Source organism: Eurytemora carolleeae, unplaced genomic scaffold (assembly GCF_000591075.1).
Source record: "Eurytemora carolleeae unplaced genomic scaffold, Eaff_2.0 scaffold1975, whole genome shotgun sequence".
Lineage (NCBI taxonomy): Eukaryota > Metazoa > Arthropoda > Copepoda > Calanoida > Temoridae > Eurytemora > Eurytemora carolleeae.
The window spans coordinates 1-17,273 of NW_019397864.1; the positions used below are offsets into that span (position 1 = coordinate 1).

A 17,273-nucleotide genomic window follows, 5' to 3' on the forward strand; every position below is an offset into this window, starting at 1 on the left:
TATACTTTTGCAAACAAAGATATTGTGGTTACTAAAGGGAAACTTTTATATCTGTAAATTAAGTGACGACCTCTAAATCTTCTTTAATCCACGCGGCAAGTTTGTGCGCACAATTTTGAATAGTATCCCAGTTAAACATTTATATTATCTACTAGCTCAAGTGCCCGGAGTTGCCCGTTGTTTTTTTAAATCGAATTTTAAAAAATCTTTTTTTGAAGAAGAAAATTTAAACTTTTTTAAAGTCTATTTTACCCCCAGTGAATCCATTTATATCATATAAAAACTAATCTGAAATTGAAGACGATGTTCAAGTCGTCTCGATCAATTAGGCCAGAGTCTAAAACTAAAGAAAGAAAAGTTACGACTTAAATGTTAAGTTTCAGCTTAAATGCTACTTGGAATTCCACATTTCATAATTTGTCTATCAATCAATCATCATTCAGTTGTGAAAGCGGAATTTAAATTTACGATATATTTAAAAGTGAAAACCTTGATTGTATACTTTTTTCGTTACTTTTTGGTCTTTGGGTGGAGTTCAGAAAAATTTTATTTTTCGCTCTATGAAATTCTTGTATTTTTAAGTCTAATCCGTCAATTTGAACAGTATATGAAAGGAGTTTAACTTATATCTGGTTTTTAAATCCTAAATCTTATTTTGAAAGAAAATCTATACTGCTATGCGTAGCTGATCGTTATAACACAGTCTGACGCACAACACAACCCAAACAAAAACATGATAAAGCAAGCAATTCCAGAATTCATGTATTCCCATTCTGCTTTCCGTTTGATTTTGGATATAAAAACCCCCCTGTTGTCCTGACAATATTTTAATATGAAAAATAACCAAAAAAATATTCGTAGACGCCTGATTTTTCACTTTAGAAATATAAGCGTAGTATATCCGCTGCAGTTCTTGAAAAATTTTTGAAGCTGTCAAAACAAACAATATGTTCCTTTCACGTTCTGTTCTCTAGACGGAAATGACGTCAAATCCGATAATTCTATGCCGGGACAAATTTTCAAATTTCACGTTTTAGATTAATTAATGTTTGTATGTAAACTTTTTTTTCGGTTACGTAAATAATTTAAAATAAAAATACAGCTGATAAGCGATGGTTACCTAATATCCTTTCGTAAATCCTTTTCTCTGATTGGTTTAGATTATTCCCGAATTTCCCTGTAGGGTAAAATTGAGAAAGTTTAATATTTAAGTAGCAACCCATTATTTTACAGAACTTTTAAGCCATAACTCGCACATTCTTTAGTTTTAGGCTCTGGGCAACTCTCCAGTTTTTTTTTCAATTTGAGACTAAACACTTTTCATGTTAGTTTTTCATTTAGTTACAGCTAAACAGGAACATGTGTTGAAATAACCTATGATTTTATTTCAGTTTACTGCTAAGCTAATATTCTGGACACTGTTCAGCTACCTACCAATCTAACCAAATTCAGAGAGTATTCATGGTCTGAAGAAATCAAGGCTGGGTCACTTGGTCACAGTCTAGTGAAGGCAAATTATTGTCTTTAGGGTTCAAACATTTTAGAAACAAGCGATCAATTTTGCGTTGATAATCCTGGTGATAATTTAACTATTCAAGATACGAAAAGATTGTCAGATGTGATTTTGTGATTGTGCCATATATCACCAGCGACGGACGTTCTTGTAATAAAATGCAATTTGTCAAGTTGTGACTAATGATTCCAGAGCTGAAAACTTTAGAATGATGGATGTCAAGATTAATGCTTAAACTCCTGGTTTTACTAAACCCGAGACTATTTTAATACGCATTCGATATCCAAGAAAGAAGTATGAAATTCAACCAATCAGCGTATCCAAGGAGAATTGAATACAAGGAGTGGGCAATAGGGTTTCCGTACACTTTGCTGTGACGTTTTTGGACTGCTGAAGAACTAGTTTTTGTGTAACAACAATAATAAAGGCAGCCGATCTAATGTAAACAAACATGAGTTAGTATACGGTGAATCTTAATCTAACGCCAGAGATGCACCAAATGTCTGTTTATCATTTGTGTTATTGTTTATAATCTTTATTATTGTTGTTACCGCAAAAACTAGTTCTCCAGCAGTCCAAAAACGTCACAGCAAAGTGTACGGAAACCCTATTGCCCCCTCCTTGTATTCCATTCTCCTTGAGCGTATCATGTTAAGATGTACTCTTTAACTTTTGAAAAACCGGGATTATTCTGGTGTTAATTGTGTCATATCAATTGACCTAAACATCAATTAAATAAATGTAAGTTTTGGATTAATGTTTGTTAAGACTCGTTGAAAATGATGATAGTTCTAAAATGTGATAACATATATTTTTAAGAGGTTCATATTAACATGATTAAATTCATATTTGCTTAAATGCTCTAAAAGCCGGCTTGTGAACAGCTGACTTTAATTCAATCGGATATTAGTTCAATCGATTTAGCATTGTATCTGTAATTGTTATCAAAAGTAACTTTTATACAGTATGGATATCCAAAAAAGAGGATTAAGAATAAAATCAAAAGTGTGTAGTGTGTACATTGGATACTCAGGATAAAGGATTTCACATTCTAAAGTTTTCATTTCTGGTTGAAAGTAAGTTCAACGCTCCGTAAACAAGCATCGTAATTCTTAAACCAAACAGAGTTGTAACAAAACTTTTATGTGATGATATGTTCCTTATATTAAGGCCTTGTCAAATTTATTAATTCTGTAAGATAAATATGTAAAAATACGAACGTTTTTTTGGTTTTTAAAACGCTAAGCGTGTCTTTTTTTACATTTTTTGTTCGTATCTGTAACCCACAGACATTTTTTGCTTGTATATAGCTAAATAACAATGAAAAAGCTGGCATTTATTTTTTTCATTTATCTTCTCTACAATTTTTAGCGGCAAATTTTGACCGTCCAAAAACTCTCCATGGGATAAACGGAAGGTACAACCAATCATACCTAATCGGTTCAGCTGTGTCAGTTTCTTAGATAAAACCAATCAACAAATTAAAAAGCCAAATATAAATTAGGTTTATTATATAGGATTGGAAAATGTTATTGGACTTGAATTAGAAATTATCATTAAACTTTAATTAGATAATATCATTTTACTTGAATTAGAAAATGTCATTTTACTTGAATTAGAAAATGTCATTTTACTTGAATTAGAAAATATGTCATTATACTTAAATTAGATAATGTCATTATACTTAAATTAGAAAATGTCAATAAACTTTAATTAGAAAATGTCATTTTACTTGAATTAGAAAATGTCATTATACTTAAATAAGATAATGTCATTATACTTAAATTAGAAAATTTTATTATATTTGGATTAGAAAATGTCAATATACTTGAATTAGAAAATGTTATTATACTTGAATTAGAAAATGTCAATATACTTGAATTAGAAAATGTCAATATACTTGAATTAAAAAATGTCAATATACTTGAATTAGAAAATGTCATATTATACTTGAATTAGAAAATGTCAATATACTTGAATTAGAAAATGTCAATATACTTGAATTAGAAAATGTCAATATACTTGAATTAGAAAATATCAATATACTTGAATTAGGAAATGTCAATATACTTGAATTAGAAAATGTTATTATACTTGAACTAGAAAATGTTATTTATATTATTATTATTATATTATTATTTTCTATAATTTTCCTTCCGTTTAACAATAAATCTTCATAGTCAGCAACGTTTCATGAGCAATTTTATCTGGTCTTTCTCAAATAGGTTGTCAAGTACTTGACAATCTATTTGGTCTTTCTAAATCTTTTTTCAAATTAGTTTTTAAAAAAATCTTAAACAAACCAGATCCAGATTACCAGTATATATATCAATACAGAAACGTTTACTGAAAATGTGATGTAATACAGAGGCTGCAATGGAGGTATCCCACATCACATTAGATCGTTTATAGCTCAACATTGTGATTTTAGGGACTTATCAGAAAATTAAAAAATAATGAATCTTTTAAAAAAAAATTTCTTGCTGAAAATACAAGGTTTTTCGAGCATTATGTGCGTATTTTGGCGTTAAAGCTTGGAGATAATATAATATGATAGAGGACGCTCTATATATGTGTGTATACCAATGAAATATCATGTATTTCATCACCATTTCAGTAACCGAAACTATATTGATATAATTGCTGACCACTGTATGTCAGGACTATGAGAGAGCAAAAGTTATATTTTGTATTTGTGATAAATTTTCTCGCCATATAAATGTTATTAAATGTTCCTGTCATTATGCGTGATTTATTAATTAAGAAATAATTGTTGAACACAATAATTAGGTTTTTACATACATTCTAAATACATGGTTTAAAATCATTGTTCACGGTTAATTAATTATGTAGTGACTATGTAGAGGAAAAATAACAGTTTCCCTCGGTAAGAACTTACGGAAAAATGAAATTAATTTAGGGAAAAATCCTTTTAAAAAAAATCAACTTTTTCCTGATCTGTTATGGGACCGTTTTTCATATTTGTCCTATTATTTTACGAACGTTTATACGACAAATAGATTTCAAAACCATGCACCGTCCCTTTTTTAGAAATTCCAATAATTTGTTTATTGAGTTAAATGCTGGTGTAGTTTACTAACCATGTACTTTGTGTACCGAATCATGAAGTCTGTCATCCTTGACTTATTCATTTAAATGAGGTTGTTTTATCATGCACAAGGAAAAAACATTGCATGTTCGGAATGTAAGAAATTAATAAAAATTTATACATCTTTATTGATTTCTTAATGTTAGTCATTTTCGGAGTTTCGGATGTTCTTTTATATTTTATATTCTTAAATACATATTATGTCTGTAATTTTATAATTTTTTAATCTTTATGAAATTTGGCAATATCTATAGCAGTAAATCATATTTTTATAGTAAGAAACTAATTACTTGATTGAAAATTTGATCTTTCAAACTCAATATTCTTCTAGATCTAATAGTTTAAATATTAAAGCAAAATCAGGTTTAAAAGAATTAGGTATAATAAAATTTAATTTTTAGGCGATTAGTTCTTTTTAAAATAATCTAAACAATCTATATGTTTGAAACATTAAACAAAATTTGTTCTTACCTTAAAAATTTTGCTGGATCAAATCATTTTATTTAGAAACATCAAAGGTTTGCAATTGCATACACAGGTTCTAAATATACACTGTATTTCCGCGGACTAAAACCGAACTTTTTATCTTTCTATGAGGAAGTTTAGTATTTACTTCTATACAGTACAAGATATACTTTAGAAAGTACAGGGTTTCCCAAAAAACATGGGAATTTAGTGACGAATTCGATATCGTCTTTGTTATGAATTAGCATTGTAATACCTAATTTTAAAAGCCATAATATTATTATGTCTGCTAGAGTTTTAGGGTTTCCAACGTAATAGATTATTCTCTTACGCGTAATTACGTGCAGTTACGCGTAATAATTTTCATTTCGTGTAATTTCACAGGATTACGCGTAATTGGGGAAATATTCATTTCGCGAAATTACGGCGTAATTTCGCGTAATTTCTACAACGTAATTTTGCGAAATTTCGTAATGATTACGCGAAATTAGAATTAAGCGTAATTACGGCCTAATTTCGCGTAATTTCTACGATGTAATTTCGCGAAATTTTGTATTAATTACGCGTAAATAGCAAAACTTCAATTTCTACAAAGTAATTTTGCGAAATTTTGCAATAATTACGTCTATGAAATTTTGAAGTTTTAATTTTTAATTTAAATAAAACAACTAACTTACAAGGAAAATAATGTCACGCAAAAACCCCCCTATTTTACGCCACTGATATTTCAACCTACTCTCTCAAGTTTACCTTCCTTATCTGAAAAAAACGTCAATAAAATCGTCAAAATATGTTTGACATGGTTGTAGCAGGCATATCCTTACACATACTGTCCCGCAATAATTATTTCTGAGAATTAATAAGTACTTTATTCATTACGGAATTGTTTCGTATTACGTAATTTCGCGTAATTACGCCTTAATTACACGAAACTAGTCTTTCTTTCGTAAACGTAATAAATGCGTAATTACGCGTAATGTTCCTGCGTAAGTGAAAGAAAGTGTTACGCGAAATTACGCGTAATTACGCGTAACGTAATTTTGGCTGGAAACCCTATAAGAGTTTATTTTGTGAAAAGGGTAAAAGACTGTAAAGATGTGTCTATAATGTTTCCGCAAGATGAACAGTGAAGACGGACAAGTTTACTCTGTTTGTATACTGCAATTTTCTTGTTTTACTAAGTACAAACGTATGCAGTCAAAACATAAACAAACAAAACGTTAACATAGCAGACGAAACTCTTACAGATTACAGCCATAGAGAATAGAATATATAGAGAGGAATTAAAAGAATCTCTCGGTATGATTTTTTTCAGTCCCTTTCAGCCTGAAAGGGAGTTCAAAGTGTACAAATCATGTAAATGTTCACAAATTATATGCAGTAGAGTACATTAATACAGTATGTTCCCTAGACTATTCATTTCAATTTCGAATTTTTTAAACTGTTAAATAAACTTTATTATGAATTAGGTGAATAAAAACATCATTTGATTTATAATTATAACGGAAAATCATCGTTTGTAAAGTGGAAGGCATAGAGTCTATGTGAAATGATCATTGGTCAATTATGAAACCAGCTTATTTCATAATTTGGGTTTCTTTTAACAATAATTTTAGATTTTCAATAAAATGATATTCCAGGGCCCAACAGGTTACTTAGCACAAATATGTGAAGTACACCTGCAGTATGGAAACAGTACAACAAAATGGCCGTTTTACACTTTTTTCTAGTAAATTCCTCTCTATATATATATATTCTATTCTCTATGATTACAGCTTTCTCAGCAGATATCACTATACTAAATCAAAGAATTATTTAAAAAGACGATATCGAATTCGTCACTGAATTCCCATTTTTATTGGGACACCCTGTATGTAAAAGGAAGATACACTGTATCATTGCAAACAGCATAGAGTGATTAGAATATTAAAGTTTTATATTTAGTGAAAATTTTAATTTAATTTAGAAACCAATCATTCCAGTTACGGTTAAAATTTCTGGTTGAACAAACCGTTAATGAAAAAATTAACCTTGCTTTGGTCGGAATTTAGATATTTTCAAATTCAAGCCAACGTCAAGTATTTTTGTATTGATATAGTTGTTAAAGGGACTGTTAACATAATTTCCATCTGTAGAGTTGCAATTACTCGGTAAATGTTTGTCTGATAAAGATAGACGGAGATATCCTTATTTTTCTAGCTAAGGTTTCTTTAACTTATGTTTAAAGTTTTATACTTAACTATTTATTTTGCCTGATTAAGATTTAAAAGCTTCGGCTCGAGTCGTATTTCCTTAAACCCGACTTTAAGACCCAATCTTAGACCCAACTCTAACGACAGCTTGTGTCACGTGATTGACAGCTGCAAGATCTTCGGCTCGACTTAAGGAGTTAGGCCCAATGAAAATAAAACCGACCTTGATTGGTTTTAGTGGAGAATAAGGCTCAATGTTGCGTCTTGTTCTCATAAAAACTGGGAATGCGCCAATTCCTACCATAAAAATCCGCCAAATAGAATATTAAACCGGTTTTTTGAATTCAACTCTGTGGAAAATTAGATGCACCTTTAATCCGAAAGCTCAAGCCGTAAATAAGGTCCAACGACAGCTTAGACCCGAGCCGTATTTCCCCGAATTTTTTAAATCGCGGGCTCTGATTAAGATTTTAATTCATAACTTTGCAAAATTAGAAAACATAGATCTAATCAAATTCTTCAATGAGAATAAAAAGTCCGCACTATAAATTTCTAAATTCAAGTTTTTTCAATCATCAATATTGCAAATAAAAATCTACCCGAACAAAAGGTAAAAAGAAATAAACATTGAATATTTGTTGCTCTCATTGGTTTGATTTTTGACGCCATGTTTTAAGTTTATATGTGTCATGATCTAACTTTATATATTTCATGTCTTGAACTTTACTTATTTCACCATGTCCTGAATTTTACAGATTTTATGTCATAATTTTGCAAATTTCATGCCATGAACTTGCTAAAGTTCATGCCTTGAATTAAATATATTTCATGTCATAAACTTTAAACATTTCATACCATAACTTTGCATATTCTATGTCAAACACTTTTAAGATTCCATGTCCTAACTTTATACATTTCATACCCCAAACTATGCACAATGCATATTTCATGACCTGAATTTTGCATTTTTAATGTCCCTAATTTCCACATTTTGATAAACGAGTAAAAAGTTTATAACTGTTAATTGCAATTTTCCAATTTACAAAAAGCATTTATTAAATTATGACCATGGTACTGTAACATATTAATTATTTTCTCTGTTCCAACTCAACTCAGAACCTTTACCTCGCAGATCAGATAGATAAATAGAGAGATAGATAGATAGATAGATAGATAGATAGATATATAGATAGATAGATAGATAGATAGATAGATAGATAGATAGATAGATAGATAGGACGAAATATATTTTGTTACAGGGTAGCCTAACACACTTTGACTAGCTAAAATGACAGTTGAGAGACGATTCAAAGATCGTCTTGGATCTTTAATAATTATCCAATTGGATCTTTAAGAGCAATTCAATTGGATCTTTGAAGATATCCAAATGCAAAATGTGCATTTAAAAAGTTCGGACAACATTAAAATACTTCTTAGGAGTTTTTGCATCAAATTAAAGAACATTTATTCCTAGTGTAAGTATACACCAACTTTTATATATATTCTATCAACAATGTGCCAAATATGGATGATTATTGATTTCATTTCATTTGATCTTTCGATTTAAAAGTTTTTATGTTAGCTTTTTTGCTGCCATAATTTGACATTAAATAATTTGTATTCAAAAAAGTTAAAATTTAAAGATTGTTAGAATAAAACATTAGATTTGAAGAACATATATTGAATATTAAATCTGCTATATAACTCTTCAAGAGTCCCCTTTATAAAGAGCTTTTGGGAAGACACAAATTTGTTTGAATTACTTATGAGTAATTAGAAAAGTTTGCTTTTTTTCATACAATCATAATCAGAAAGACTAGAAATTAATATATAATTAATCAGACGACTTTACAATCTAATTTTACGCTTAAAATTTATGAAAAGATAATAAAAATTCCAAAATGTGGTCTGCCTTTATTGTGCGTTTATAATTACCAGAGACGTCTGTAAAGTCGTATGATTAACAGTCAAGTAATTATGGGTCTTTCAGTTTAAACCTGTACTTATGCGTAAAATCAAATTAGAGAAGGTACGAGGTCACAAAGTCGTAGCAGTAATGTTGCATAAATTTAACCATATCCCTTCACGTGGATTTAACGGTTCTGTCAATATTCTCAATTTCTCCTATTAAACATAATTTTTTCAGCCTTTTTTCTTAAATACTTTTTTGCCGGCATATACGCTTTGAATAAAAAGTATCAAACAAACAAATCCGTAAGTTTAAAGATTGTTAAAATATAAACTAAAACCCGTATGATTTCAAATAGAAGAAACCGAATGCCTCTAACTCTGGTTAGTCCGGGGTGCCTTGTCATATCTGTATATTCTGTGCTTCAGTTAAACTAGAAACTAATCATCGATCAATTTGTTTTACAAAAAAAGAGCTCTGCTATTTATTTCATTCATTAGAATGTTCAACATGACGAACTACACTGTGTATTAGCTTATAGATTCAACTAGATTTAAAATTCAGTGATGGTGATGGACCAAACCTCTGTAGAGTAAAAAAGTAGATGTTAGTTCCACATTTATTGAAAATATATTTCGGTCTGGGTTGACCCTCGTCAGTTCTAACGATATAATAACCATCAAAATCGATTAAAAAAATAAAAAAATGTAAAAATCACAAGAATATAAACAAACAAAACGATTATTCAATAATTTCATAAATGAGGCCCCCCNATATTTGTGTACAATCCTGTAACATCTACAGAGAATAGAATAGAGTTGGCTGGTAAATTATCTTTGTTAATTTCTTCAATACATCTCAAAAAATCTGGAGTATCCTGAAGATAAGATGGGTGTAAGTTGGAAAGGGGTTTCAGAAAACTGTCCACAAATAAACTTATATTCTCTGTGTAACTTCCTGAGCCACTGATAATAGGCCTACTTGGTGGAGTATCTCCTGGAATGTGAGTTTTATGTACTTTGAACAGCTGATAAAACTTTGCTGGATTCTTGTCTAGCGTAATTACATTTAAACCTTATATCCTAGAAGCTTAAAGAAGAGGGGGAAGATGTTTTCTTGAAAATTCCCAATTATGCTTAGTTAGACTTTCCTTTATCAAATGATTGTGAGGCGTATATAACTGAAAACTAAAAAGCAAAAGTTTAAGATAATTGGTTTAAACTTACAAAAATTCGTCATTTTTCTGATGCTACAAAACTAAATTAACACCAACACCCATCCCTCCCCTCCCTCCCCATGCTTTGGAGAGGGAAATTCCTGACCCCCCTTTTAAAAACCCCAACGAGTTGCGCCTAAACATGACACAACTCTGACAGATTTAGCCTTTCCCAACTATGCTTAGTTAGACTTTCCTTTATCAAATGATTGTGAGGCGTATATAACTGAAAACTAAAAAGCAAAAGTTTAAGATAAGCTTTAAACTTACAAAAAATCGTCATTTTTCTGATGCTACAAAACTAAATTAAAACCAACACTCATCCCTCCCCTCCCTCCCCATGCTTTGGAGAGGGAAATTCCTGACCCCCCTTTTAAAAACCCCAACGAGTTGCGCCTAAACATGACACAACTCTGACAGATTTAGCCTTTACCCCACCCCCGCTGTTAAAGCTTTAATTAACTTTACACGTTAACTAATAAGAGTTAATAATCCTCATAAAACTAGTAGAGACGGGAATCTTGTCATTTTAAACAAAATTTTAAATCCTTGATTTTATCTCGTTTAAGGTTGTGACGTTTATAATTTTCATAATTATTCTTTGGGATATTTCTACTATTAAAAGCAGTCTAAAATATCATTATTAGCCGGGGACATGAGGAAAAATGAACATTTAAACATTAAGTAGAGAAATAAACTTGATTTATCTTCCCAAATTCTAAAATAAAAAAAAAATTTAATAAAGCATTCTGTTTACTTTATATATTAAATTTACATATGTACAATGTACAATAGACAGTGTACATATATATATTTAAAATAAATTGTTTAATTTTTAAAACTTCCCTTTCATAAATCCATATACTTAGACGAAAATATTTATCTAAACCGGGTCGACTTCGAATTGTCACAACGCCTTGGCCTTTTATTTGACTTTGGACTGACTCACTTTTAATTTTTTAGCAGCCATACTTGATACAAAAGTACTAGTTTATTATAAGTATTTATGAAGTAATTGGTAAAATTCTCATCGAGCTTTCAACCTGTGCCATCTCTACCACAATCCGTCATTATTGCCTCAGGTCTTCACGCAATAACAACTTATTCCTGCTGGAAAGAAATGGATGATACGTCAAATTATTTTAGAAGCTTTCAGAAAAAGGAGAAAATACCCTGGAGGGGGTTGACATAAGACCAAGCTCAAAAACCAACATCAGAAAATCGATATAACACACCTTCATTATAGGTTTTACTACTCTGTCATGAATTTATCTCTTTCTTCTTATTTTCACAAATGTTTTACGGGTAAGTTACAGTGATGTACATTGTACAGGGTTACTCAGGAAGGGTGCGACTTGAATGCCGACCTGTAACTCTTAAAATGTAAAAAACTTGGCTTTCTTCTGCCGTTAACATTGCTTTAAATGTAATAAACTTGGCTTTCTTCTGCCGTTAACATTGCTTTAAATGTAATAAACTTGGCTTTCTTCTGCCGTTAACATTGCTTTAAATGACAAACTTATCGACATGGCATGAACAGAAATTAGCTCACAATTGTAGTGAAACGTACACATAAGAATATAATAAATGTGAAACTAACATCTACTTTTTTTACTCTACAGAGGTTTGGTCCATCACCATCTCCGAATTTTAAGAATATAAAGACTGAATAAATTCCGTACAGTCGTCTCTGCAGTCTCATACTTTTTGTGAGTAACCCTGTATCCAAGTTGATATTGTTACTGTAAACAATAAGAACGTATATTAACTTAGCAAACATTTGACTTGCTCAGCATACTACAAGATCATAACTCATGAACCCGTGGACAAATTTGCCTCAAATTTTGATTGGAAAACCCGGTGGAACCACAGAAATGTTCTTAACCTGGTTTTAAAAATTTAAGTAGAGTGCATGGACATTATCAGATAAAACTCCCAGGCTAAAGATCTGTATTTTTAGTATGTAAAAAATACTGATATTTTGTACTGTGTTTTCATCGTTATCAACCTCTTTCATTGCCGGTGTGATGCCTGGAGAGAACTCGTACCTGCAGCGAACTCTGGTTATGCTACGCGGCAAAGCGCAAGATTCAAGTATAATGACATTATCTAATTTAAGTATAATGATATTTTCTAATTTAAGTATAATGACATTATCTAATTTAAGTTTAATGATAATTTCTAATTTAAGTATAATGACATTTTCTAATTAAAGTTTAATGATAATTTCTAATTCAAGTATATTGACATTTTCTAATTTAAGTCTGGAGAGAACTCGTACCTGCAGCGGACTCTGGTTATGGTACGCGGCAAAGCGCAAGATTCTTTAAACATAAACAAACACTTGAATTTATGGAACGGATTTGTTTCAGTTCTAATATCGGGATTTTTGACCCCCCCCCCCTGCCCTATTATGCTTGCATACGCAATTTCAACTTTTCTATTTTAATAAATTTATATTTATTTTTTATTATTTCAGGGTTAGACTACAAGGTTTCTCCGAAAAAAGTGTGTTTAGGCTTTTTGTCTACTAAAATTCATTGTTTTGTAGTAAAAAGTACTTCTAGAGGTACAAAACCCATAGATGGAGGGGGGTCGAAAATGTAACATTTCTCTGTAAAATGCCGTGTTAAAAATTAGGCATAATATTCGAAAATGTGCTCGTCCCATTTCCAAAGATATTAATTGCGTGTAAACCGACTAAACGTCGTTTTATTCTACTACAATGAGAGTCTAGTATATATATAATGTCAATAAATTGGGGTTGCCGTAAAAAGATTTTAATCTAAATTGCCGTTCTAGCCTTCAAAATGTACTCGGTCCATTTTCTAAAGATTTTCAAAAAAAAAATTGAAATCTTTTTTTTGTCTTTTAGTTTTAAAAAACCTCAATTCTATCATTGAAAATATGCAATTTTTTCTATTCTGTTGTATAAAAGGTAAAATAATGTTAATTTGAATTTCTCAAAAAATCTTTGAAAAGGAGACTGCTAGCACGTCATTGTATTTATATATGCTGTTATAATTGAAAAAAATATTTGACCCTGCGTGTTAATTATCATGTTTGTTTTCGATTGGTGGAATTTATAAGAATCCGGCTTTTTCGAAGAAAAACAGCTGAATCCGGTGATATCGTCTTACATCGGCCTTTGAAAAGTTACAAATCTACAGGTGCTACATTATCGGAACTAAAACTGATCGGTAATAAACATTTGTGCCACACTAAAGCTGACTCAAAAGACAATGATATGATGATCAGATATGAATTCATATGTGATAAACATTTTATAGAATAAAAATCATTAATTTAAATGTCTTTTTCTCCAAAAATAAGTTCGCAACAGTTTTTTTTTTATAATTTTTAACGCCTTACCTCAAAATTAAAGCAATAAGAATTTATCTGCAGTTTATGATGAATAAATTTTACAAGAAAAATAATGTCGGAATGAATCAAATACCGATAGTAGTCCGGCCGACATGACGCCAGAATTCTCAAGCAATTATAATATGTTTAGTGTCCCTGATTGCCAACTTTCCGCGGTGGTATAAGGCGTTAAATTAAATTAGGACTTAAAATTGAATGTGAATTAAAAATGAAAATGAATTCCCCGGGGGCAAGAGGGGATGGGGGGTAAAGGCCGTTTCTTTCCACCCAAGACAGAATTGGAGCATGCACATAATTTTAGTTACGAAAAAAATAAAATTTCTCTATCTCTATGATCAAAACAAATTAATAATTATATACTGAAACATGAAAAAAATTTCTTGATGGATTTAATGCACAAAAAAATTTCTTTGATTTTCGTTAAAATTTTAAAAAATAAACAATTTTTAAATTTCGGTGAGGGGGAGGGTATTATTGCAGGGTTTCGTCCAGCATGGAAGGAGAAGGGAGGGGGAAGGAGTTGTGGATTGTGGATACTGGAAAGGAGAAGGTTTCCGGCAAATTGCCGCAAATTCCAGTATTCGGCCATCTTGCTAACTGAACTCGGTCTAGTTCTGGCATGGTATGCTCGTGGAGCCGCCCAACCGCCGAGAAAATTGTAACTTTTATACCTTCCCTACATCGGGGGGTTGGACGCATTGCGTACGCCTGTACTGCAGATTGTGCAATTATGTTGTTTATGTTTTGTTTTTTGAACTTTAACCCGTCGCCTTTTAACTTGTCTGCACAGTGTCGTCAGATATGAAAGTTGAAATTTGTCTTGAATTAACGCCCTTTTCCGAATTCATTCTTATGTCTAGTTTTAAAAAAGTTGATAACTTTATTGTGTCAGTTTTATTTTTGTGAAGTTGATAATGAGAAGTTTATTAATTTATATTTTATTTCAGGTGAGAACCTGGCTCGTATAGCGCAGGTTCATGCTATATACCTACAGCCTAGAGTATTCATATAATCTCTAGTTAGGGGCACAGATCCATAGTGTCACAATCCTTTCAGGGATCTTAGTTAAATTCAACGCGGAATAGAATCCCTTGATTCCGCTCACATGGATCTCTTCAGTTTATTCCTTTTGGGAAACCCTACTCTCACTCAATAAGAAGGTGAGTTACTAAAGATACAAATAATATAAATAATACTAATAATACTAATAAGCATGGCGAATTCCTAGCATCAATTTTCATTAATTTTTTCTGATGCCACATAATTGATCAAATCAAATGTTACATTACGTTAAGAAGATTGAATTGTTGAGAAATAAGTTTCGTACTGTATTTTTTAGACATGTTGTTTCTCTCTCCTTTATTTTTACATGATTTTATTTTTGACAATCATTGTTTTCAAGGATTCAATTTCAATATGAAACATGGTTTTTTGTCCAAGGGATATTTATTATTGTTTCTAATAATAATAAATAAATTGAAATCCTTTCAGATTTTGACAAATTTGTTCATATTTCAGGGTTGAGTCGGTGTTACCATTGTATCGGTAGGTATGTATGGGGCAGCGGTGCCTCCACCTGTCTCCTCCAGTATGCATCCCTCCATGGAATACAACATGACGGTCCCGGTCGCAATGCCGCAGTTCGACTACGGTGTGGTTAATGGGCCCTCAATGGATATGGTTATGATGGGAGGGAACCATTCAGCCCCGCCTCTACCTCTTGTTCATCCATCTCAATCCTACCTACCTAACACACAGGGATACAATCAGTACTCTGTTACAAGTCAGACCTATGCCCCTACTCCTCTTACTAGCACCTACACCCCTTCCTACTCTGCTCACCCTAATCCGGGATACATGTCGATGTCCCAGCAAATGCCGGCTTATGATCAAATGTCTATGATGAATACTTCACCCTACATATCTACCATGCAACCGCAACCTCATCAGGTGAATAGTTTATCATACCAGACAGAACGTTTTCCACACTAAATACGAAATATGTTTACCACACCAGTTACACAGTTAACAACATCAGGTTTACGTTTTACATTTTCACCACAACAGATAGAAGACATATAGTTCAATGCATTTTGTACATGTCTGGCTTTAATATTTACCACTTCATTTAAAAAAAGAAGAAAAAATACAACCGCCGCACAGTTTACCACAAATGTATGTATGGTATGTGGTAAGCCATATATCTTCCCATAAAAGATAAACTTTATACCATTTAATATTTATACAAGTTTACCTGAAAATATACAGTTCACATCATCCTAGACCTAAATACATAAAATCTGTAAATTAAAGATTTTTAGTAAGTGAAGAAAGTGAACNCCCCTCCCAAGTTTAGAAAGCTGATGGAATTTATTCCCAGCAGTAGTAACATACCAGATAATTCTCAATTTTGTCTCAGCACCTCACCCAATTTATCCCACCCTCGAATTTAGTTTTTATGACGCTAAATTAGTAGATAGATCAAATTGTAATCTAGATAGATCTAATTGTCCATTAGGCCATGATTATGTTTTTGAATGTTAATTGATTTGTTTAAATTTTTATTTTAGGTTATGCAACATCAGCAAATGGGTCAACAGCAAAACCTACAGCAGCAGTCAATGCAGCAACCACAATCCAGCCTTCCCCCCTCACTTCCACAGCAGGGTATTCAACAGCTCCCCAACAACCAGATGATCGTTAACACGCACCAACAGCAATACGATGCACAACAGCAGATGCAGCTTCAACATATTACGGGACAACAGTTGCCTTCACAGCAACAGCTGGCTCCTCAACAACTCTCACAATCGATGCCACCTCAACAGCCACCACAGCAGCAGCAGCAACCGCTTGCAGGATCCGGAGGCGCTGGAACCCCGGATGGAGGGGGACAGGCCCCGGACGGAGGATTAACTCATGATCAGCTGAAGCAAATGTTACAGAATCAGCTTGAATATTACTTCTCAAGGTAATACTATATGTCTCTGGGTTAGAAATTAATTTCTGTTAAGAAAAAACTATAAATGTACCAGTTATATCCACATCTCCTAAATCTTTTGATAATTTATAGAGATTGACAACGAAATTTTATTTCCTTTAGAGTTTTAAAGCTTCTGAGCAAAATTTAATAAGATATTGTTTTTTTTTTTTTAATCTGAAAATTGATTCCAAATTGTTGTTTCTATGTAGAAGTAGATCCATGCAGAAGTTACAAATAAAAGAAAAAATTGAAAAATTCGACACTTCTTAAGATAATAATCGGTGATGTTGCCCTCATTGATGCTGTTGGAATCGGACGCGTATTGCATTATTTGGGGAGCATTTGAATATATGTTTCCATTTACAGATGTCAGATCCTTCCATGAAATTTAAATACACTTCCCTCAAAGACTTAAGCTTCTTAACGAACAGCTGTCTTTTCATTTAGATTAGTTACAAGTTTTCTCATTTTGCAGATTATTCTGCTGATGCAGTACAATACT

The 17,273-nt window shown here is 31.8% G+C and overlaps 1 protein-coding gene across 1 annotated transcript; it reads left to right on the forward strand.

Moving 5' to 3' along the window:
• Positions 1–14,735: 14,735 nt before the first annotated feature.
• Positions 14,736–16,782, forward strand: LOC111716147 (PAX-interacting protein 1). Its single transcript, XM_023491574.1, has 3 exons — positions 14,736–14,948; positions 15,307–15,738; positions 16,359–16,782. The coding sequence occupies exons 2-3, from the start codon at positions 15,340–15,342 to the stop codon at positions 16,761–16,763; spliced, it is 804 nt and encodes a 267-aa protein (XP_023347342.1). The 5' UTR covers positions 14,736–14,948; positions 15,307–15,339; the 3' UTR covers positions 16,764–16,782.
• The last annotated feature ends 491 nt before the right edge of the window (positions 16,783–17,273 follow it).

What these genes read in the sequence shown, in the direction of transcription:
- LOC111716147 (XM_023491574.1), top strand. Translation starts at nt 15,340, where the DNA reads ATGTATGGGGCAGCGGTGCCTCCACCTGTCTCCTCCAGTATGCATCCC. An exon ending in TGCAACCGCAACCTCATCAG is followed by an intron (nt 15,739 to 16,358) that starts GTGAATAGTTTA and finishes TTTTTATTTTAG; the next exon opens with GTTATGCAACATCAGCAAAT.